This window comes from Stenella coeruleoalba (genome assembly GCF_951394435.1).
Source record: "Stenella coeruleoalba genome assembly, chromosome: 7".
Classification (NCBI taxonomy): domain Eukaryota; kingdom Metazoa; phylum Chordata; class Mammalia; order Artiodactyla; family Delphinidae; genus Stenella; species Stenella coeruleoalba.
Window position 1 is genome coordinate 71,649,675 of NC_137153.1, and position 24,688 is coordinate 71,674,362.

At 41.4% G+C, this 24,688-nt stretch overlaps 1 protein-coding gene across 9 annotated transcripts in view; it reads right to left on the minus strand.

The window, feature by feature from the left end:
* Window positions 1-24,688, minus strand: part of KANK1 (KN motif and ankyrin repeat domains 1) — a 193,185-nt gene that overhangs the window by 59,670 nt on the left and 108,827 nt on the right. For all 9 annotated transcript variants that reach the window (XM_079927394.1, XM_079927397.1, XM_079927395.1 and 6 more), the window contains one exon: window positions 193-312. In XM_079927394.1, coding sequence (XP_079783520.1) covers window positions 193-229 — 37 coding nt within the window. In that variant the 5' untranslated portion in view covers window positions 230-312. The remainder of the gene's footprint in view (window positions 1-192; window positions 313-24,688) is intronic.

Here is a 24,688-nt window from a genome sequence, read left to right on the forward strand (position 1 = left end):
AAGAGATTAAACAAAACAACAACAAAAAACTTCAATGGACAGAAATTGTTTGAAATCCTAGTTATCTAGGCAACTTACTATTTACCCATTATTAAAAAAGAAATAAATTAGTTTGAGCAAAGACACACACTAATACACACACACACACACACACACACACACACACACACACACTCCAGAACATGGAGTTACCTGAGGCACAGCCGTTAACCTTTGTGGTGTGAGCCATGCTGGCTTGAATCCAAAGACAGATACAGAAAGGAGTGAGGAGTCATGCAAATTTTATGCATCAAGTTCCCAAATGCACTCAACCTGAAACAATAAAGAGAGCCCCATCAAAATGGGTCATTTAAAAATATGCACAACACTAAATCTTAGACTTCTGTTTACAAAGATGACTGCTAATGGAGAGAGCAAATTGGAAGCGGGGAGAGACAGCCTGTGGAACAAGGTGGTGACTGCCCCGGACCCGGCCACTGGGTGTTGAGAGTGACACACCCACAGATGCACCCGTGGACAGGTGCTGAGAGCAGGTCTCTAGACACAGTACTCTTATGGGAGATAAAATATGTTCTCCAGAAACGTGACTTTTTAAGGAAGGTGGCCTTCAAATACAAATATGTATCATTCTGTATCATTTCACAAACTATTTTTCATTTTGACACTTCTCCTCCTTTCCAAATGTTGGTTCAATAGTTTCATTTTCTCAATTGAACCAAAGCAGCTGTTGCACCAAATGCTCATTTTTTTAAAAGGTTAAACTTCATGTGAACTCTTCCTTGATAGCTCAAGTTTTTCACTGACCTAGTCTTTTTAAAACATAAATCTGACCCAGGCAGTCCCTGTCTTAAAAAAAAAAAAAAAAAATCTTCAAAATCTCCTATTTTCCTGTTGGATAAACTTCAAATGACACAGCACGACATGTGGTTTTGAAACATTTAGGGTTTGTTAGGCAACATATTTCTTATTTTATATCGATTCTCTGCTTAAAAGTTAACTGAGATTACAAGACATATTCCAATCACAAAATTTAGAACAAAACACACACAAAAAACCCCACTGCTCCAATCTTTGCTTCTTCAAAATGCCTTTTGAGAAATGTTGGCAAGGGCTTCCCTCGTGGCGCAGTAGTTAAGAATCCACCTGCCAATGCAGGGGACACGGGTTCGAGCCCTGGTCTGGGAAGATCCCACGTGCCGTGGAGCAATTAAGCCCGTGCACCACAACTACTGAGCCTGCGCTCTCTAGAGCCCGCAAGCTGCAACTACTGAAGCCCGTGCGCCTAAAGCCCGTGCTTCGCAACGAGAGAAGCCAGCGCAATGAGAAGCCGGGGCGCACCACAATGAAGAGCAGCCCCCGCTCGCCGCAACTAGAGAAAGCCCGCGCGAAGCCACGAAGACCCAACACAGCCAAAAATAAATAAATTAATTAATTTAAAAAAATGTTGGCAAGGAAAGCAAACAATGGTACAGACAGAAATATTCCATTTCCACTGTGTCCAAATTCTCACTCTAAACCAACAAAATCCGAAGAAATTGAGCTTAACGAATTCCAAGCTGAGAAATAAAGTGTCAATTTAGAAACCCACATGAGCTTCTCAAAACAGAATGCTAAAATAAATAACATATCCATTTATCCTGGATTCTAATGCAGCCATTGATGTCATTTAAGAGCTTTTAATGATTAAAAAAAACTATTCTGTCATAACCTATTTTGTTAAAAATACATATGTACATATTTACACATCTATTTAAAATAATTAGAAGTAAATACGCCAAAATGTTCATTGTGGTTGCCCTTCAGTGATGCAATTATGGATGATTTTAGCTCCTTCATTACTTTTGTAATAACAATTATTTAAAAAAGAAACATTAGATACTTCCTGTCAACTTGGTTTTATCTGCTTTAAAATGCACTGAAGAAAGAAAAAAGTATTTTAAAACACTATGCAAAAGAAAACTATCAGGCCACAGTCATGGAGATCATAAGAGATTAGAAATATAAACAAATAGGAAGGAAGAGGAACCAGCTGATTGCTTTGATCACACAGGGTGAGAATTTCTTGCTGCTTAGCTAGGGAAATTTTCTTCACTGTTTGAATGGGTTTGCACTATGGTTCAAGGCTGACTACTGAAAGCAGCTCAGTGCAAACTCTAAAGGACCGGTTTCTACAGGCTGCTTCTGACAGCTGTGCTCCTTGCATGGCTTTTCCAGCTACGGTGACTACTGCTCAGCTTACCCACAGAGACCTGATTCTCAGCCTCCCACTGAAGGCCTCCCAGCTCCCTGATGGTCCCCAGTTTCTGTCTGGCAGCCCACCAGGAGGGCAGGATGACTCTAATCTCTCTATGTGGCAATCACCTGACATTCTGTTGGAAACAGGCACTGGTTCAGGTCCATGGCATTGAACTTGGAGAGTCAGAGCTAGCTGAATCAAAAGGCAGACTTTAGAGATAGAGTGAGCATTATGTCTGACAAATGTAGCTTTGTTAAGAAAAAAAGGTGGGGACTGGGTAAACTGAAGAAGGATGAGTGAGTTGATGAGGGGGCAAAAGAAAGAAGTCCAGCTTCTGGAATTATTCAACTAATTATACTTCTAAAAGCAACAACAACAAAACCTAAGCAAAACTGCTTACTGGCCTCAATCTAGCCCTATGTGTTTGTATTCTTGCTTCATAATGGCTTGTAAATACCACCATTTAAATTCTTGAGGGCAAACAGAAGGCCAGAAGAAACAAGCTGCCTGTGTTATAGGTGAATGAAGTATGTGTCAAGGTATTTGGATGGAGATGTGCCCGGAATCTTCCTAGTCAAGCTTCATAAACTTTGGTCCAAGGTTTTCTCCTGTTATTGAACCTCTTTCAACCTGGCAGAAGATTTTTACCTCAGATTGAATTTGGTCTCTCCCACCCTCCCCCAAACTGAACAATAAAATCAAAATGAGGAGGAAGCCTAAAATTAGGAATCACAGGCACATCACTGGTAAAATAACAAAATATGCCTGTCACTGGGTGTGGATCCCGGCAGTGTCTGTGCAGAAACAACAGTTTTATATTGTGTATTGATTTTTCCCAGTTATTGTTCATGCCTGACAGGTGGCCTCAGATTGTGAGGACTCAGTCTTCTTAATGATATGCAGATTCTTATGTCAGTGAATTGTATAAACCAGAAAAGATTTGGCCGTGATCCATTCTGTTACAGATCAATAAACTGCTTCTTTTCACTGTCAGAGAAGACTGCAAACCAGTAAATCTTAAGTGGTACAACAGTGGCTTGGTTTTGCTCACTAAGAAAAAGTGCCTCAAAAAGATTTAGGAAAATACACCAACAGAGAAAATAAACAATTTGTCTTCTTGTCCGTTTATTTTAAGAGACTGATCTGCATTGAAGAACATTTTAGCAGCTCTCCAAGTATGGTACAGAGAATAACGCAGACATTGCACGAATTAACCCCATAGATACATTAGCTTAATATGAAACAGATATGAAAAAGAGCGCACTAGACCTTTTCTAAGAACACATGAATGAAAACAAATAAATGAAACAGAAATTTGATGTGCACTCTAGGCCAGCACTGCCAACCGATCAAATGGCATTGCCTTGGTTAGAACCAAGATAATGATGATGATGGCCACAACACTGATGACAATGCTGATGACAGCCAGTGTTTATCAACCTCTTACCGCTATGTTATCGAAATCTAAAACATCATCTACTCCAAGCTGCGCCATTATTTTAAGTACCTTTGATTTTTAAAAAGATATTGCTAATTAAATGGTAATAAAGTGCTTCTTAAAATTACATTAATTGTAAGACATACCCTCATTTCACAAGTGTTAAAATGTGAAAAATGTGCATCTTGGAATTGGCAAAATGATGTTACCTTTAAAAGCACTTTTAAAAGCGCTTAACAGTTATTACCTTAATTAAACCTCACAACAACCCTATGAAGTACAAAAATCCTCTCTTCCCATTTTACAGATAGGAAGCTGAGGCACTGGGAGGTTTAGAATGTGCCGAAGTCACACAGCTGGTGAGTGAAAGAGCTACAATTAAAGCTAAGCAATTCGGCCCTACAGCTCATGCTCCAGCCCCTGTTATTAGTGATTCAGAGTGAGGGCACTATTTCTTTAACAAATAGCAACGTATATGCGCATAGTAAGGTCCCTTTCAAGGAGTCACCTAAGGGATGTATATGCCCTATTGCAAGGATGCTCTGTTCAAATCCCTTTTAGGTAGAAAGTTATGTTTCAAAGTTTTATGTAATATTGGTTTTAAAGCAATTGTATTTCCAGCTTTACTCTTTGAGATTACATGTTTAAGAGCTTGAGGAGCTACTTACATGACACACAGGGTATATCTCAGCACTTATTGGTCATACTCTCTTCCAGACTTCACATGATATTAATCAGCCTGGTTATCAATCTTGTTCCTTAGACTTTGCCATGAATGTCATTTGACTCTTTCAAAAAATTAAGTATACTTAAAAATTTTTCCGCCACTGAGGACAGGTGAGAGATTCTCAGTGGCACTGCAGGAGTTTAAAAAATGGACAGGGTCAGTGCAGCATAACTGGAATAAGAACGTTGCTGCTCAAAATGACAACTATGAAAGGGGAAACAACCATTTTGATGTGTAAGTTCTAGAATGTCTTTTATAGCATATAGTATTTTTCCTAAATTAAAGAAGCAATATAGGGTTTCCCTGGTGGCACAGCGGTTGAGAGTCTGCCTGCTGATGCAGGGGACACGGGTTCATGCCCCGGTCTGGGAAGATCCCACATTCCGTGGAGCGGCTAGGCCTGTGAGCCATAGCCGCCTGTGCTCCGCAACGGGAGAGGCCACAACAGTGAGAGGCCCGCGTACCGCAAAAAAAAAAAAAAAAAAAAAAGAAGCAATATAAAGAATTTGACAAAATCTAGGCTTCCCTGGTGGCCCAGTGGTTAAGAATCTGCCTGCCAATGCAGGGGACACAGGTTCGAGCCCTGGTCCAGGAAGATCCCACATGCTGCGGAGCAACTAAGCCCGTGCGCCACAACTGCTGAGCCTGTGCTCTAGAGCTCGTGAGCCACAACTACTGAGCCCAAGTGCCTAGAGTCCATGCTCTGAAACAAGAGAAGCCACCGCAATGAGAAGCCCGTACACTGCAACTAAAGTAGCTCCCGCTCGCCATAACTAGAGAAAGTCTGCGTGCAGCAACGAAGACCCAACGCAGCCAAAAATAAATAAATAAAATTAATTAATTAAAAAAAGAATTTGACAAAATACGGAAAAGACAAAACATGCAAAAAATAATCATTTACTATCTCACAATCCTAATGTTCCATTGTTACCACCTGAGGCTATTTCTTTTGAATATATTGACTATATGTATATTTTAATTACCTTAACATGTTTTAAAGACTACATCATCCTAGAATTTGTACAAGCCACTATTTTGTTTCCATTTAGAGAAACAAGATAAACTAAATTATTATGCCATTCCCAGAAGCTCACACACTAGTGCTGGAAGCAGAAAGAGACACAATTAAAGGAGAAAGCACTGAAACAGCAGTGTATACACAGTTCAACTCCAATCCATAGTAAGGTGGTCTTACTTTGCCCAAAAAGGGTGGGAGTAGCTGAAAAATGTATTCAGAAGAAATCACTTGGCCTAAGTCTTAAAGGATGAATGCGTGTTTTTTAGGGCAAGAAATGTGGAAGGGCATTCTAGGCAGAAGGAACAGCACATGCAAAGGCAGGAGACGAGAAAGTGGAGGTCTCAAAGTGTGGTTCCCAGACCAGCATCATCATCATGATCTTCTGGGAACTTCTTCGAAATGCAAATTCTCAGGCTGCCCCAGACCTATTGAAACTTTGGGGGTGGACCCCAGTAGTTTGTATGTTAACAAGTCCTCCAGCTGAGTCCAGTGTAGGCCAAAGGTTCTCAAAATCACTGACTTAAAAGATGGGTTAATTGGGGAAAAAGTATGTCCTAAGGCTCCAAGAGCCAGGAATGCCCTCTGATTTTAAGAAAATGATACCCAGGGACTTCCCTGGTGGTGCAGTGGTTGGGAATCCGCCTGCCAATGCAGGGGACACGGGTTTGAGCCCTGGTCCAGGAAGATCCCACATGCCGCGGAGCAACTAAGCCCGTGCACCACAACTACTGAGCCTGCGCTCTAGAGCCCGGGAGCCACAACTACTGAGCCCACATGCCACAACTACTGAAGTCCACGTGCCTAGAGCCCACGCTCCACAACAAGAGAAGCCACTGCAATAAGAAGCCCATGCACCGCAATGAAGAGTAGCCCCTGCCTGCCTCAACTAGAGAAACGCTGTGCGCAGCAACAAAGACCCAGTGCAGCCAAAAATAAATAAATAAATAACAATAATTTTTTTAAAAAGAAAAGAAAATGATACCCAGTGATTTAGAAAACATCCCCCAGAATGCCTGACCTTTCTCCATTCACTTACTCAAAAAATACTGATTGGGCATTCAGCATATAAGAGGCACACTACTGGGCACTAAAATGGTAAACAAAATAGACTCAGTTCCTGACTTTTGGGGGCTTTTAGGCAGGAATTACACACATACCAGCAAATTTTTAACAAATTATGCGAAATGTATAATACAGGTGTAGAGTGAGACTAATAGAGGCTGAACTTCTTAGGATTAAAGTTGAGAGTATGGAGATGGATGAAAATGGGTGTTCCTTAGAGGCTTCTCTAGGGAAATGACACTGTAGGTGAAACCTGAGGGATGGGTAGGAGTTAGCTGGGGGGTGTATGAAAGATAAGAATGGTCCAGAGAACAGAATGGAGCCCATAAACAGATTGACACAATGCTCTCACCTGCTTTTCCCCAGTGGTATATGAAACTCAATAAACTCAATAAAGGAAGGAAGTCTTTTAAAAAAATGGTGCTAGAGCAATTTGCTATGTTTAGGCAAAATAACAAAGCTTCATCTTACTCTTTCGCCATATACAAAAACTAATTCAAAGTGAATCATAGTTTTGAGTGTAAAACCAAAACAACTATAAAGCTTTCAGAAGAAAATGTAGAAGACCCTTGCAAACCCTTGCAGACCTAGGGTTTGGAGAAGAGTTCTAGATGTGACACCAAAAGTTGATAAAGTGGACTTCATCAAAACTAAAAGGTTTTTTTCTGTAAAAGAATGGCCCAAAGGCTCTGGGGCAGGGAAAGTTTTATCAGCTGAGCAACTGAGTTTATTCAGAGATCAAGAGAGCAGACTGGGCTGAGAGGAGAGGTGAGCAGAGGCTAGATTATGAGATTTGCCGGACCTTGCTGGCCATGGTAAGGAAAATGAGTTTTATTCTAACTGCAAAGTAAAGTCATTGAAGGTTTTAAAGCCAATGAATAACATAATATAAATGATCTTATTTTCAAGCAGTTTGCTTATTAGGCTTTCTTTAGGGAGAGGTAGGTCAGGGCTTCTTTAGTTATATTATCATGGTGAAAGGACACTGGATCTTGCAGGAATGGTTTATTCAGACCAGTCCTTTAATTTGACTTTCCACAAACATTTTATTTTCTACTCTTTAGAGCAGAAAGGCTCAGTCATGCTAAACAGGAACTTCCCAGATGTTCTTGAGTTTTCCCCAGAAGATACAAGTTCTTACTTAGGAGAAACTAAAGAGTTGGTCAAGTGCCTAGATCACAAGGTACTTTATAATTTGCTGCCTGACAAAAGTTCCCAGAATGTTAAACTGTGTTATCAATACAGCATATGCACTTCAACTGAAAATGGTTACAGGAAAAGCTGGAACCAGAAACCGAATCCAGCGATTTAAAAAGAACTACCGGGCTTCCCTGGTGGCGCAGTGGTTGAGAGTCCGCCTGCCGATGCAGGGGACACGGGTTCGTGCCCTGGTCCGGGAAGATCCCACATGCCGCGGAGCGGCTGGGCCTGTGAGCCATGGCCGGTGAGCCTGCGCTCCTCAACGGGAGAGGCCACAGCAGTGAGAGGCCCGCGTACCGCAAAAAAAAAAAAAAGAAAGAAAGAAAGAACTAGCATCTCCTGTGCCCCAGCCACAGTCAAGTTCAAGTTGCCCTTAACATGCGATACAAGCTATTCCAGTGTCTTGAATGCTGCCTTCCTTCAGCTGAAATAAATCTGATTTATGCTTTTATACTTTTAATAAAGACTCAGAACATTCTCTGCTATTTTGTTGTCTCGGGCTTTCCAGCTGGGACAAGCATACTGCTTTCATGACTGTGCAAAAATCCAGCTCATGTTCGTCTACACATGCGAGGCGGCAAACACTAGGGCGCAGGGTGGAGGAGTTGTTATCTGCTATGTAGATTTCATTTAAAAATGGGAAATGACTGAGAACACTTGTTTCCTGCTTGTGCCATATTCCACTGAGGGATGCTCTGGATAATAGCAGTATGGCGCCAGCCTGACCAGTGACAGGCCACGCCCAGGAGAGAGATCTTTGTCCTCTTGTCAGCGGACCCCTGGGGTCATTCCCACCAATTTCAAATGGGCAGAGGCCACAGATGCATCCTCTGAGGGCCAAATCAAAAGCCATCAATCAATCACCCAACACTTCTGCCATGTCCAGCTGGGAAATGCAACAGGCCAAGGGAAGCCTCCTCCACAGGTAGGATTTAACTTCCTTCTTCCTCACCTGAGGTCTGCCTCTTCCTTGCCCCGCTTCTCTGTTCCCCCTTCTAAAAGGCTCTGACAGCTACGTCTCAACTCCACCATGCTAGGAAAAGTGCCAGAGCATGGAACCTGCCAGAGAAAAGGCTTCACCCCTCACCCAGGGGCAGAAAGGTTGGGCTCAAGCCAGAAACATAGTCTGAAGCCATGTCCCAAGGAGACTCACAGAGTCTGCAATCTGGCAGTGCTGTGGAGCCAAATGCAATCAGCTCCTGAGATGAGGGCCTTGGGGCATTAATGAACATTTAGCCTCCTGGGTGATAACACCTAACGGGCAGGGTCCGAGGCAATGAGGACGCTACAGAGCAAGATCCCCAAACTCGGAAAGACCATGAACAGTGAGATCCAGACAGAGGGGGATCAAAGGCCTGTTAGTACATTTCTATCACATTGAAGCAACGTTAATTCACAAATGTTTGTTTGAAACTACAGGTGGGGGTAAAGAGAAGCAAAAACAAAAATTTCTAGCCATCAAGGGAAGAGGAATGTTCATTAATGGCAAAATAGCTATTATTTCTCATTTCAAATGTCTGACAGCTGTGCTTTTATTTGTTCTACACTGTTCTTTTAAAAAATTAAGTTTGGGGCTTCCCTGGTGGCGCAGTGGTTGAGAGTCCGCCTGCCAATGCAGGGGACACGGGTTCGTGCCCCGGTCCGGGAGGATCCTACATGCCGCGGAGCGGCTGGACCCGTGAGCCATGGCCGCTGAGCCTGCGCGTCCGGAGCCTGTGCTCCACAACGGGAGAGGCCACGACAGTGAGAGGCCCGCATACCGCCAAAAAAATAAATAAATAAATAAGTCTGGGTTGACAGGCATTTACATGTGTTGGTTAACACCTTCTAAGCCCCTCGCTACTCCAAGCATGGTACCCTGTAAACAGCAGCAGCATCTGTGTGACTTGTTAAAAAAAAGTAGAATCTTGGGCCCCACTATAGACTACTGAATCAGAACGTGCATCCTAACAAGAAGCCCAGGTGGTTCGTACACACACTGAAGTGGGAGAGGCACTGGCTTAGCCCTAGTTTCCCCATCAGGGCTTATGCTTCTTAACAGGTTATCTTCTATCCTGAGGGACCCATAGCAGCGGTTCACAACCTTGGCCGATCATTGGAATTACTGTCCAGGTCCAACCACAGACCAATTAAATTACTCTCTGGGGTTGGGGCCAAGGCAGAAGTTTTTTGTTTTTTGTTTTTGTTTTTTTTTGCGGTACGCGGGCCTCTCACTGTCGTGGTCTCTCCCATTGAGGAGCACAGGCTCCGGACGCGCAGGCTCAGAGGCCATGGCTCACGGGCCCTGCCGCTCCGCGGCATGTGGGATCTTCCCGGACCGGGGCACGAACCCGTGTCCCCTGCATCGGCAGGCGGACTCTCAACCACTGCGCCACCAGGGAAGCCCCAGAAGTATTTTTTAAGACTCCCTTAGGAGATGCCAATGTGCTATGCTTGAGTCATTGGCCGATTCCAGTGATTCTCAAAGTGTGGTCCTGGTCCAGCTGCACTACCAGGGAACTCGACAGAAATGCACATTTCTTTCTTCCTTCCCTCCTTCCCCTTTTCCCTCCTTCCAGCCTTCTCCATCTCTGTCTCTGTCTCTGTCTCTGTCTCTGTCTCTCTCACTCTCTCTCTCTCTCTCTCTCTCTCTCTCTCTCACACACACACACACACACACACACACACACACACACACACACAGACTGGGACTATCTTTACAAAAAGAGAACTCAGTAAAACCTCAGGAAGTTCTCAGAAGGCAGGTATTCTGGTGTCTCCTTTACACAATTTATTTAGCACCTGAAATAAAAACATGTATGCTTTGTAAAGATGGCATAAAATTCATTTTAAAATGAGGATGAAGCCAGGTAGATACATGTCTAGGGGCTAAGTGGGTCATAGGGTCAAAGCATGTAATGGATGAGAAAACTGTGGCTCAGAGAAGTAGGTAAATTCTTCTGTCCCATGGTGATTTGCAGGGTTTACCTGATAGCAACATTATTTCCCGAAATCTGATAATGCAGCATCCCAAGACTTTCCCCACAGATTCTGACTCAATGAGTCTGGCACGGAGTTGAAAATTTGTATTTTTCACACAGATCCCCACGTGATTCTTGTTATCAGAAAAGTTTAGAAAACACGTTGCTTTATAGGCCTTCTACTCCCTAAGTCACTGTTTCTCAAAGTGTGGCCCTGGACCAGTCGTGCCAGCATCACCTGGAGACTAGAAACGCATATCCTTGGGCCCCACCCTGGACCACTGAATCAGAAACTCTTCAGGTGGGCCCAGTGGTCAGCGTGTTCACAAGTCCTCCAGCTGATTTGAAAACTATGGCACTAGGCTATTTTCAAAACTCTTACATATTGTAAGTGGAAACTACCTGCTCTTATTCAAACACCTAGTTTTCGGTGAGAAGTACAAAGGAATTCTGGCCTCATCTTGGGCCTTGCCTGTGTCTTTCTTATGGAGGGGACTGTCCTCTTCCAAAGAACAGCATGAAAGAATATATTGAAGACAGCCTTTGGGTGTAATCATAAATTATTCACGTGGACAGCAACACAGTGGAGTGCACTGCCGAAATGAAAGCCATTGTGCTACTGTGGTAGGATTTTTTTAAAATATCCTAACATTTTACTTTAATTGGAAAGACAATCCAACAGCAACAGGAAACAAAGAAAACAAGTGGCTAATGTGGTGAGATATTTAGGTCTTTCTAGTTCCCAGCCTTTCTTTCTCTCTTCCCATACTATTGTTCTGTCAAGAAACATGTTTACCACAAAGGTTTGAAAACCAGTTCACAGTTTCATTACGTCCAAATGCAAGAGAACTACTTGCAAACTTAGGGAACACAAGACAAAGAATATTTACAACAGAGTGACAGGTCTCAGAGGGTTCTTGAAACCCCCAAAACCAAATGCAAAGTTCTGTGGTTTCTAGCAAACCCACATTGTTCAAGGGAGAGGTTTTGCTGCTTCATGAATTATCCCAAAGAGGCCGGGACCCAAGGTAAGTCAGGAACCTCTGAATTTCCACATATTTCACAGGACACAGATTTGGACGAAAGGGCTAACAATTTAATGTTCTACGTTACGAGAGGAAATCCATTCCCTTACCTGGAAACCTCTTTCTTTCTGGCCTTTAAAGCTGCTTGTGAGAACTGGGGGGCTCATCCACAACAGCAGAACTCGGGGTGAAGCAAACTAGCAGCCCAAGACCAGGAACCTGGAAACCACATTTTCATTTCAACTTGACCTGGAACTACCTCCGGGGCTCTGGGAAAGTTACTTAAACGGGGCTTCCCATTCTTCGCAGCTGGTCTAGCTCAGCCCTAATGACACTTCCAGGCCTGACAAACATTCAGTAATTCTGTTCATCTAAATCCTGGGCCTAACAGGTACACACGGCTCCCTGGGGCTGCTACTGCCAAATAAAGTCAGGCCGTAGGGAACCTTGTGTATAGGTCAGCAGGACAGGGGTCGTGCCCCACAGGCCCCCACTGTCTCTGAAGCTCCTCCTGGCACAGCAATGACCAGTCAGAGAATTCCCACCAGTCAACATAAAAGGGATGCTGAAACAGCAGGGCTCCTGTTTCTTCTCCAACTCAGCTCCCAGGGTGACTGCTTTTTTTCTGAACCTTCCAAATTATCTTTCCCCCCTTCCATGTACTAGTATGAAATTTTCAACGAAATTGACATGTACACACGCTATATTTAAAATGGATAACCAACAAGGACCTATTGCATAGCACAGGGAACTCTGCTCAAGATTATGTAACAACCTAAATGGGAGAAGAATTTGAAAAAGAATAGATACATATATACGTATAACTGAATCACTTTGTTGTACACCTGAAACTAACACAACACTGTTAATCAACTATACTCCAATATAAAATAAAAAGTTAAAAAAAATAAATTTTTAAGAGAGAAAGTGAAAAATCAGCTATAATTCCACTACTATCAACATTTTGCTATGTAGCTTCCCAATTCTTCCCTGGGCTTATATACACATGTGTATAAGTATATATTTTTCTGCAGCGCCGGTACACGGGCCTCTCACTGTTGTGGCCTCTCCCGTTGCGGAGCACAGGCTCCGGATGTGCAGGCTCAGCGGCCATGGCTCATGGGCCCAGCCGCTCCGCGGCATGTGGGATCTTCCCGGACCGGGGCACGAACCCGTGTCCCCTGCATCGGCAGGCGGACTCTCAACCACTGCGCCACTAGGGAAGCCCTATAAACATCTTTTAAAGATAATACCTATATCTCCTTTTGATATCTGCGTAATGTCCCCTTTCATATTTGTGCTATATTTTATTTGACCTTTTTTTTTAACATCTTTATTGGAGTATAATTGCTTTACAATGGTGTGTTAGCTTCTGCTTTATAACAAAGTGAATCAGTTATACATATACATATGTTCCCATATATCTTCCCTCTTGCGTCTCCCTCCCTCCCACCCTCCCTATCCCACCCCTCTAGGTGGTCACAAAGCACCGAGCTGATCTCCCTGTGCTATGCGGCTGCTTCCCACTAGCTATCTATTTTACGTTTGGTAGTGTATATATGTCCATGCCACTGTCTCACTTTGTCACAGCTTACCCTTCCCCCTCCCCATATCCTCAAGTCCATGCATCCAACAAGAGACCCACATTAAAGCATGAGAAGCACTGTGTCTTTTTTCCCGTCTTACCCCTAGGTACCTCACTGACCTTTATTTTTGAGTATTTAGATTCTTTCCAATTTTTTTTATTATAAACTCTTTGAGAAACATATTTTTAAATACAGCTTTGTGTACGTATCCAATAATTTGCTGTGGATCAATTCCAAGAAGTGGATTTGTGAGAGGAAAAGACTGAGCCTGTACATTCTGATGGGTAATGTCAGGTTGCCCTGCAGAAAGGTGCCAATTTAAACTCTCACCAAAACCACGTGGGAGGGCCAATGAAACTGGACTCCATGCCTATGTACGTTTATTGTTTTTAATACAGCACACACACCCTCAAAACAATGTACTGAAAATATTTCTGTAAACAATATGTTTTCGCTAAGTTTGTATTTAATACAGCAAGTTTAGTTGCTCAACGTGGGATTCTATGCTCATTCTTCATCCTCGGCTCAGAGTAATTTATAGTTTATAAAACTCAACTCCTGTATGTAACATTGTCTCTGGGGGTAGATTTATAGAAAAAATTAATTGTCTCATCCAGAAGTCTGAGGATGAGAAATCCCTGACTGACTGAGAGTGCTTCTTGACCTACTACATGATAACGGGGCTTGATGTGTAACCAATTACTCAGAACAGAGATGTGAATAAATCCCAGACTTCTGTCCTAAGACTGAAGAGGTCATGGTGTTGAGAGAACACACTTAGTTGAGTACTCACAGCTGGACCCAAAGTACCTTCTGAAACAAGTACTCCTTCATCCTCTCAGAACAGGTATCTAATATACACACACCCCCGAAACACGCAGATGCTTAGAGAGAATGCTGGTAAACCACAGAAGAAAGTTCTAGCCTTTGCTAGAACTGTGAGACCAGATTCCTTAAATTAATATTGTGGAGCAGAAATTAATACAGCCAATTACACATAACATAAAAAATTTTTGAAGCTATGAAACAAAGTAGATTGGTTTTTTTTAAGAAAGAACCAGGAATATAGGGGAAAATACAAAATTTATATATACTAACTTATTTTGGAGGTGCCCTTATAGAAATAAAACCATACTGTTAAAGACATATGTATATATTATATACAGTATCACATGATCATAAAGCTCTTAGTTGCTATGCATTACAATCAAAAGGGCTCTGAAAACCACCTAAATCCAATTCCTTCTTTTGCAGATGAAGGACATTTTGTGAAATAACAGAGGTTGAATAGCCAGAATACAGTCACACAAACTAGTTAGCAGAGGTCCGTGTCTTTATATAGAGGTATGAGGAGAGGAAGGCACATCACAGTTTTTTTCCTACTGTGGAACCAGGAGGGAATGGAACTTTCCTTTTCTGAATTTCCTATTTATTTTCTTAATCTTTTGCTCCCCACTCCTTTCCTCATAACCCTTAATAGATGTAAAAGGAGCCAGTTAATTAAAAGAAAAGGTGGGGGGGAGCCCATGACTGGAATTCCAAGCCCATGGAATGTATATTTCTTTATTCTTCTCATTAGCAGGAATGTTGGGCCTCTGTAGGGGATACCTTAAGATTTTTAAAGACAGGGAACTGTCTGGACAGTTCCTCTCACTCTCACCTCCCACTAAAACACACAACTCCTGACAGAGGAGAGACTCTAACGTCTTTGTCACTATAACTTGCCTGTGGTGCAAGAGTGAAATCCAGAGTCAGAACCCATCAGGGCACTCGTTTTCCAACAACTCACTAGACAAGCAGTGGCCCGTGGTCCAGCAGTACCAGTATCCGCTGGAGCTGGTCACAAATGCAGAATCTTGGGCCCTCAGCCCAGACCTACTGTCTCAGAATCTGCATTTCAACAAGAGCCCCACATTAAAGCGTGAGAAGCACTGTTTCAAGGAAGATCTTTATACCACTTTTGCCTCTCTGGAAAGTAAAATGGGGACAGCAGTAAAAGGGCCCATTCCATTGATTTTTCTTTATTTTCTGTATTTCCACCTTCACTTTGCAAGATTTAAGTCACACACATTTCTTCATGGCTCATGAGTGTAGAGAACCACCCCAAACTCTAATACAGCTGTCAACAGAGAACAGCAGAGTTCTGCATTTGCTTTTAAACAAGCAAATTTGCAGTGAACTTTCTCAAACTGCCATGTTTTGAAAATACTGGGGGCTTCCCTGGTGGCACAGTGGTTGAGAGTCCGCCTGCGATGCAGGGGACACGGGTTCGTGCCCCGGTCCGGGAAGATCCCACATGCCGTGGAGCAGCTGGGCCTGTGCTCCGCAACGGGAGAGGCTACAACGGTGAGAGGCCCGCGTACAGCAAAAAAAAAAAAAGAAAGAAAGAAAATACTGGGATTGCATATACTAAAACAGTAAAGTAACCCCTTGACCTTTTTCTAAAAATTGAAGTATAGTTGACTTACAATGTTGTATTAGTTTCAGGTGTACTTTTTCAGATTCTTTTCCATTATAGGTTATTACAAGATAGTGAATATAGTTCCCTGGGCTATACAGTAAGTCCTTGTTGTCTATCTCCCCTTGACCTTTATTAACGCTGGCAGGAGGGGACAAGAAGATTTATTCCATTGTACTAGGGATTGTAAGCAGACACACAATGTGGCACCTTCCTCCTTGCAGAATTCTATTTTTTGGACCTTTCACTCCAGTCTTCTCACTCTAAAAAGGGAGGAGGCTGTGGCAGAGATGCTGCAATGTAGGCCCATCCCTATAAACTGCGTCTTACTCATCCACTTTAGTCACACCATGAGAGCCATACAGGTGGGGAAGGGGTGATAGACATGTTTTACAACCCCCTTGGTTGGCTGCCGTGGGTGAATGATGGTCAAAAACAGGATCAATACCATCATAATGCACATGCTCACAAGGAATGAAAACCTTGAGGGGCCTTTAGAAGGAATGTCAGCCTTCAAGCTCCAACAAACCATGCTTGAGTGAGAATCTTTCAAGTGGCAAAGCTGCTGTTCTGAGCTGGGGTGAACAAACACATGCTCTAGTCTTAACAGCTCATTAGAATCCTGCTGTGATGTGAACTGATAATCAGACACAATACATGGACTTAAATCTCTGAGTTGAATTTCATGATATTACTGGACCAAATCCATATTCCATCAGTCAGTTCAGCGGCTAAGGTCAGTTACCACAGATCTTTACAATTCCACTAATTTGCTGTCTCCTCATTTCCTTCTATGCCTTGAGCCTGGGTGGCCATATAACTTATGGTTCAGACTGGGACATCTTTGAGAACACTAAAATGCTAAATAGATGAGATGTTGGGAAAACAGACATACACTAGGACTGTCCCAGGCAAACTTGGATGTATAATATCCCTACCTTTAAAGAACTAATAGAAAAAAGGGGAGGGAAGGGAATAACAATAAACAGAAACACTGGGAGACTGATATAAAGACACTCTAGAAACCAGCTATAAAAAAAGACATCTTAACATATAGCCCAATGCCACGAGGTTCATTCAATACATTCTTATTAACAAGATACAGTAAAAATGCATTGTGAACGCTAAGGCTAACAGTAACATGTGATATCAAACGCAGCTGTGCTATTCCCAATGTCATCACCACTTAGCATAAACACCCGTAAAATAATTTCTAGAATGCAAGGCTCCTAACAGTACAATCTCAAACATTCTCCTGGGAACTGCATTTGACTCTGACACATGTTGTTTCTCTCACTTTACCCACAGTCTCATAACTGGGTTATCTAAATGGTTTCAGGATTAAAATTCTCCCAGCTTCTATTTTAAACCAAACATGGCAACAGACACGTCCACAGCTTAACAATTTTACAATGTTTTCACATGCATTATCTTAGCTAAGCTTCCAAACAGCTTTGGAAGATACCTTCCCCTGTAACAGATAAAGAGACTAACATTCAGAGAAGTGAGCTGCGTGCATGACTCTGCAACATCACTTACTGTGCGGCTCTTCCCCACTGGGCTTTTAGCTTTGCAAGTGCAATGATTATGTCACCCTAGTTTTCTAAGTATCTAGCACTCAGAGCCTAGGACAGCCAGTGTTCAAAATTATTTTGAATTAATTAAAACTCTTTTTTGAATGAGTGAATGAATTCCATAAGAAAGGAATTGGTACATTTCTATTCCTGTGTCTATGGTCTCACTTTATGACCCAGGGAAGGCAAATCTTCTATATACATACAGAATTTTTTAAAAAAACATTGAGAGGATCCTACTAAATAAAGGTGAAAGAAACAAGGAATTTACTACTAAGTAGAGCTAATACAGCTTAAAGGAGAAGGAACATGCAGAAATGGTGGTCTCTAATAGGTAGCAGATGAGCTGAGTAAGGTGTGTATGAAAGCAGAAGGTTGAAAGATACTAGAGCAACTAGATCCTTTAGTTTTCCACCTGATTTCCTTGGACTTCAATATCAGCTCTGTGAATAACACCTTCCCCAAACTACCCACTGTAAGTCTTGGATTGGGGCTGGTGTTTTATGTCTCTGCTATATATAAGTATGGGCCAAAAGAAGTGAGGTTGGCCAGTGCTTTACTATTTGTTCTTTCTTTACTATTTGTTCTTCTGAGTCAACGAGGAAAACATAGCTTGGAACACTTCATGAGACCCTGGCAAGAACTTCTGCTCCTAACACTTCCCTTTCAGGGCTCCTCCTCATTTGACACATGGGTGCACACAACTCGTTTTCCCCTCAAAACCACTCCCTTAAAGCAAACTGGAATGACTAAAAAAAAAAAAAAAGAGTGGGGAGTAAATACACATTTAACGGGGAAAGAGTATAGACATTAAAACACTATACTGCATATATATGGAATCTAAGGGAAAAAAATGTCATGAAGAACCTAGGCGTAAGATGGGAATAAAGAGACAGACCTACTAGAGCATGGACTTGAGGACACAGGGAGGGGGAAGGGTGAGCTGTGACAAAGTGAGAGAGTGGCTTGGACATATATACACTACCAAACGTAAAATAGATAGCTAGTGGGAAGCAGCCGCATAGCACAGGGAGATCAGCTCGGTGCTTTGTGACCACTTGGAGGGGTGGGATAGGGAGGGAGGGAGGGAGGGAGACGCAAGAGGGAAGATATATGGGAACATATGTATATGTATAACTGAGTCACTTTGTTATAAAGCAGAAGCTAACACACCATTGTAAAGCAATTATACTCCAATAAAGATGTTAAAAAACAAAAAAACAAGAAAACACTATACTGTTTTTTCTGTAGTTTTCACTAGTTTGAGACCTGGTCAGTGTTAAACATAAACAATTATAACAGAGTGAATAAATTTCATGGGAAGGCAGAGAAAAAAACAGAGGTATAAAATGATAGTCTTCTTAAATTTAGGCTTCTGTAATTGCTTGTTTCTCATATTTTATCAATATAATAAAAGTACAATACAGCATACTTATTATAATGCCAAGAAATATCATAAAATATCATTATTTGATAGTGACATATCTACCCAGAACTTAGTTGCCTAGCCACTCTGTTTGGAAAACGAATGAGAAAAGAAAATAACCAAATAAATAAACTACAAGAAAAATAGTATCTATGAACTTAGCTTACATAGAAATCCCAAACCCATGACCAATTTATTCTTCTTTCGCATATGGTTCTATTAAATTTGGTTGGGGCTTCCCTGGTGGCGCAGTGGTGAGAGTCTGCCTGCCAATGTAGGGGACACGGGTTCGTGCCCCGGTCCGGGAAGATCCCACATGCTGCGGAGCGGCTGGGCCTGTGAGCCATGGCCGCTGAGCCTGCGCATCCAGAGCCTGTGCACCGCAGTGGGAGAGGCCACAGCAGTGAGAGGCCCGCGTACCGAAAAAAAAAAAATTTGGTTGTTTGGGGTACACCCCTCTCCCCAATAGCCCTGGTCAAATTATAAGATCATGGGGATTGCGTGAGAAGTCATAGTAACTCAAAGGCAAATTCCTATAGCACAGGAAGAGATTTTAAAATAATGTTAAAAAAATGAAATGTTGGGAGCAAACAGCCCTATGACCTGCATGTTTCCTGAGGGACATTGCTGTTATTACAAGGATAGACCTAACTTTCTACAAGAAGCTTAAATTGTGTTCAATATATTGTTTTAAAAAGTCTGTAAGAAATGCTCTAAATTCTATGGCTATGTTTTTCCATTAGAAAAAATTAAGGTATAATTCACACACAGTAAAATTCACTCTAAATTTTTGTATACAGCTTTGCAAGTTTGGACAAACATGCAGTTATTTAATCTCTGCCACAATCAAGATATAAGATACTATCACCCCAACAATCTCCTCTATACCCATCTGCATTTAACCCTTCCTTCCACCCCCCATCCTCTGGCAACAACTGATGTTTTTCAGTTCCTATGGTTTTGGCTTTCCCAGAATGTCATATAAATGGAATTGTGCATTATTTTTAAAAGAAGTCTGTAAGGATATAATCAATTTCAGAAATTTTTCAAACCAAAATGGTTCAAGGGAGAGGGACAGAGAAGACATAATTAGAGGGACAAATCCTGTGCCCTTGGGAAAGCTCAGCTATCCAGAATAGCATAGTCTCTGATGGAGAATACAACCTACATTTTTACTACCATTTATTTTCAAATATTTAAAAACTATTTTAAAATGATGCCTGGTGATATTTACATTTTCCAAAGGTGTGTATTACTGTCTAATTAGGTATCCTAAACAAACTTAGAAAAACATAAAAGTAAAACAAAGGGTCAAGGGACAGTATTAGATGCTGCTCTGCCCTGAACTGTTAGCTCCAGGGATCTACCATCGTGCTTTGGTTCTCTTGTTATTCCTGCACGTAGTCTAATCTACACTGAGCATGTGGTAAACATTCAGTAAATGCTGTTTGAGGGGGACTTCCCTTGTGGTCCAGTGGTTAAGACTCTGCGCTTCCACTGCAGGGGGCACAGGTTCAATAACTCGTCACGGAACTAAGATTCTGCATGCCACACCGCAAGGCCAAAAAATTTAAAAATAAAAGAAAACCTTCTAAAAATAACTCCTGTTGAAAAAAATATTTAATTTTTTTCAACAAGCATTAAGTCAGAGCATTGAGGCCAAAAATGAATTTGTGATCAAATCACGAAATAATTTAATACTTTTTTGTTTTTGTTACATAAACCAATGTGTATATTATTAGTTTTTAAACATTAGAGATTTCCTTTTTAAAAAATGTGACCCCTCTTATTTCACTGATTATTAACTTAAGGCCTAATTCTTAAACTCCTAAAAATTTCAGAGTTGTCCTTTTTACCCAGGTTAATGGTAATACTTCTTCTCAAAGCAGCAGTACAAACACAAAAATCATAGGTACTTATCATCTTGACTGAAATCATAGTGAGTGCACATTGATTAAAAATCTGTGCTACAAGGAGATCAACTCGGTGCTTTGTGTCCCCATAGAGGGGTGGAATAGGGAGTGTGGGAGGGAGACACAAGAGGGAGGGGATATGGGGATATATGTATACATATAGCTGATTCACTTTGTCATACAGCAGAAACTAACACACCATTGTAAACCAATTATACTCCAATAAAGATGTTAAAAAAAACAATCTGTGCTATGTTTAACTACTTTTCCAGAAGATAATATATACTTCAGTCTCCAGATCGAACAGGCTAGGATCCACTCCACTTCTGTTACAGAGGTTAAAAAGACTGGCCTTACCAGACATCAAATGGAGAAAAACCAATGCAATCATGGTAAAGAACGACACGTGCTTTATGTAATTGCACATCACAGACTGCACTAAAATATACATTTTCCCACATACAAAACAAATCAAAACTAAGCCTAGTTAATTTATGCTAAATCCTTTGCTTTTAAACCGAATTCTCATGAGAGAAGCTCCCTAGAATTTGAACCAAAATTTTGAGTGGACAATAAACAAACAAAAAAATGTATCACAGAAAGGATCTTATGCTGCCAAAAAAGAAGCATTTAAAGAGTCAACCAATATTGAGAGTTGTTTTGAAAATAGCAAAGAGAAGATCTTAAAACAACTACAGTAAGAGTTATCAAGTAGATATTTAAAGGCAGTGGCTTTGAAAAGTCTGTGAAAGCTATGGACTTTTTCATCAGAAAACGCAGATATGTACACACACAGAGACACACAAATCTAAATGCGATTTCAAGAGGAGATGGAAATGGAGGACTGTCACCATCCTCTCAACAGATCCGCGGTTTAAAACTTCTGTTTTAAAGTATAAGATCTTTTCAAATTGTGATCTAACCAGATACTTTAAAATGACTTTCGCTTTGCTAGGTTTATGTTTCCAAATAGGCTTTCCTTTTCTTTTGTTTTGTTTATGAAAAGCCTCATACGTATTAAATATGGAGCTATAAAGTAGGTGAAAAAATGACAAATTTACTCAGTTGTAAACATGCATGAAAAAAATCTTCCAGAACACTAGGGATACTTACTCTCACCATCACTCCAACACTGGCTTACAAGAGGAAAAGGCTGCCAAGAAAAGGCACAGAAATAAAACTCTCAAAATACCAAGTTTCTTCCATCCACAGTAGAAGCTCATCAGAGGGAAGAGAAAAAAAAAGATGGTGACAAGGACCTATTTACTGTGAAGGACACAGAAAGAAATTAATTTGCCTTTAGAAATTCAATTACATTTCAAATAAGAATTACCTGCCACATAACTTCTTGTCTAGCTTGAATTTTTCTCCCCCTCAAAGACAGCGAATTCTATTGGCTGGTCACTCATGGAGCCACAGACCATCTCTCAGTTCTGGTGGCGGAGTGTGCCCAAGAGCCAGGAATTAGGGGTAGGAAATTTACAAAAGTAAGCTTAAGCACTGCTGAGATCAGTAAAATCAAACTTGTTCAAAACCAGACCTTCCACTAAATTCCACTCTCCAATTTTCAGTTTGCTGAAATGTAAGTCAATTCAGAGACGTTACTGTGAAAATAATGTCTATTTTTTCAGGTTTGAGAGGATAAGGAAATGGACCTTTGAACGTTACCCTCAGAGAAAGGCTGTTCTCTCCCACGACTTCTGTGAAGTCGTGGGAGAGAACAGTGGCTTGAGGATGCCTCCTTCAAAGTTCCTTAGGTGCACAGCCATTTTCCTTAAAATTCTTTGGAATCCCAATGCTTAGAACACCCTGTACATTGCTCCATTTATGTGTTAATGATAGTGGTGGTAATGATCTTATTAGCTGTTTCACAAAACAATACTGGTTTGGAAAGGATGGAAAGAGTACTAACAAAACGAGCAGATTACCAAGATGGATGTTCTTTACTTCCAATGACCAAAGTAAACGTGTGATAAGGCAGATTTTAATGCAGGAAACAATTAGGTAAAGGACTTTCATTTGTTTATCTGATAAAGACACAGTACACACATACAAGACCAGACTACCTCTAACCATATTGCACACATCTAATTGTATTAATTATCACTTTCATGGGGAACCTCATTTCTTACAGCTGAATTTCTCACCATTACATGGCTTTTTCCCACACAGGACTACGTTTTTCAGGCTTGGAGTATCATTGATGGTAAATGAAAAATTGGTTAGGGCTATCAACATGGCTGTTGGCTACATCTATTTAAAAACTGGTATCAAAATCAAGCACTCTCTTTTAAAATTTCACTGCAACACAGGCAGACATTTTAAAATGTTGATGCGTGTTCCAAAAAAAGGATTCCCATTCAAACAAACTTCACCTGCCTGAGCACTTAGGACAAAGCCGAGCAGGCAAGAGTCTAATATTTTACAAAGCATAGGATTGGGGATGAGAGCTTTTGGGTCCCTAACTCAGGTGTGGAGTTACTCTAAAATGAAGCTATGTACAATGAGATCTGGAGACATTACCTAGAGACTGAAACAGTCAGGCAGACAGAGAGAGAGAGAGAGGGAGAGAGAGAGAGAGACACACACACACACATACACACAGGCAGAAGGGTGTGGCACTGCTTGGTAAAATCATCCAAGATCAGCATATGGAAAGAAGATGGGTTCTTGAGGAACTGATTACTGCCAATGATAACAATGAGAGAAAATTAAAATGGAGGTACATATTTAAGTAAAATAGAGTGGAATATAATCCTAGATAAAGCAAAATGACAGCTTGGAGAGACCTTTGAAGACTGGTGAAACAACCTGTTTAGCATCAGATCTCTGGGGGAAAAGTGCATCTTTTAGAGTGTTCTTATGGGGCGCCTTTAGGAATGTAACACTCAGACTGAGATATGTTTTTTTATGTACTATTCATTTTATGAAGCTTCTAAGTCATCAACCTTGTTTAGATGAATGTATTAAAGTACACACAAAAATAAATGTAATCAAATCCATCTGTGCCACCTTAGGTTAAAAAGAGTAAACTGCTCCTAAACTGCGGACCTTGTTATGTCCCTTTGCTCTCTGACCTTGGCAGTGGCACAAACTGAATGGCAGAGAGAAGACTCATTCTGTGGAAGAGTCAGAAGGAAATTTCAACACTCACATGGATTCAAGGATCAGAAGGATCTTCAGAAGAGAACTGTAGGGAACGAAGTGCTTCAACGGCAGAAGTCAAACTCAACAAGTTTAAGACAACAAAGCCAGTCTTTCTCCAAAGAATGGACGACTTTTTGTTTGCCCAGAACCTGGGAGCAGAAAACTAACTCATTCTTTGCCAAATATTCTGCCTCAAGTTGACAAGACACATTGGGACACTTTACAGAGCTGGTGCCAACAATGTAATTTGAGCACTGATGGTGAGGAAATAGTTATCTGAGACTCCATTGATATGCGTATTCTGAACAAATCAGGATATCCCTGACACAGCAGAGGGGGCCAAGCTACAGTTAGCTTCTGGAAATGCAATACGGTGGTCCAGAGAGCAAAACCTCAGGAAGGTATAAGAGGAGAGAACAGAGGTGGCTAATTCGGTGCAGGTGAGATTTCAGCCAAGGAGGCATTATATTGATAACACCGTAGGTAAGAAAAATAGCAGGATCAGGGGGCCTACGTGAGTGAACTCACTGCCCTGCCTTGCCCCTCCCATTCACTCAGTTGAATCCTGTCTGCAACCCGCCTCTGACACAGAAGTTGTACTTGTCTACATTTCACGTCATGTTGGATAGGCCAGGGTTCCACACAGTGAGATAAGACTGATATCTTTCTTCATGGTACTGGTCTGCCAAAAGAATCCCTGGAACTGCAAGATTCTATGATATACCCTGAAAATATTAAGATGTTTTAGAAGTTGATGAAAAGCCTCAGATAATTATAGTGTAGGTGAAAAAGAACAGTACACTTCTTGTATGAGCAATGTCTTAATCTACCACTAATGATGGAGAGCACACAGCTAAATTAACTTGCCTCTCAATGACTGCTCTACTCATACCTTAATCACTATTTTTTTAAATAAAT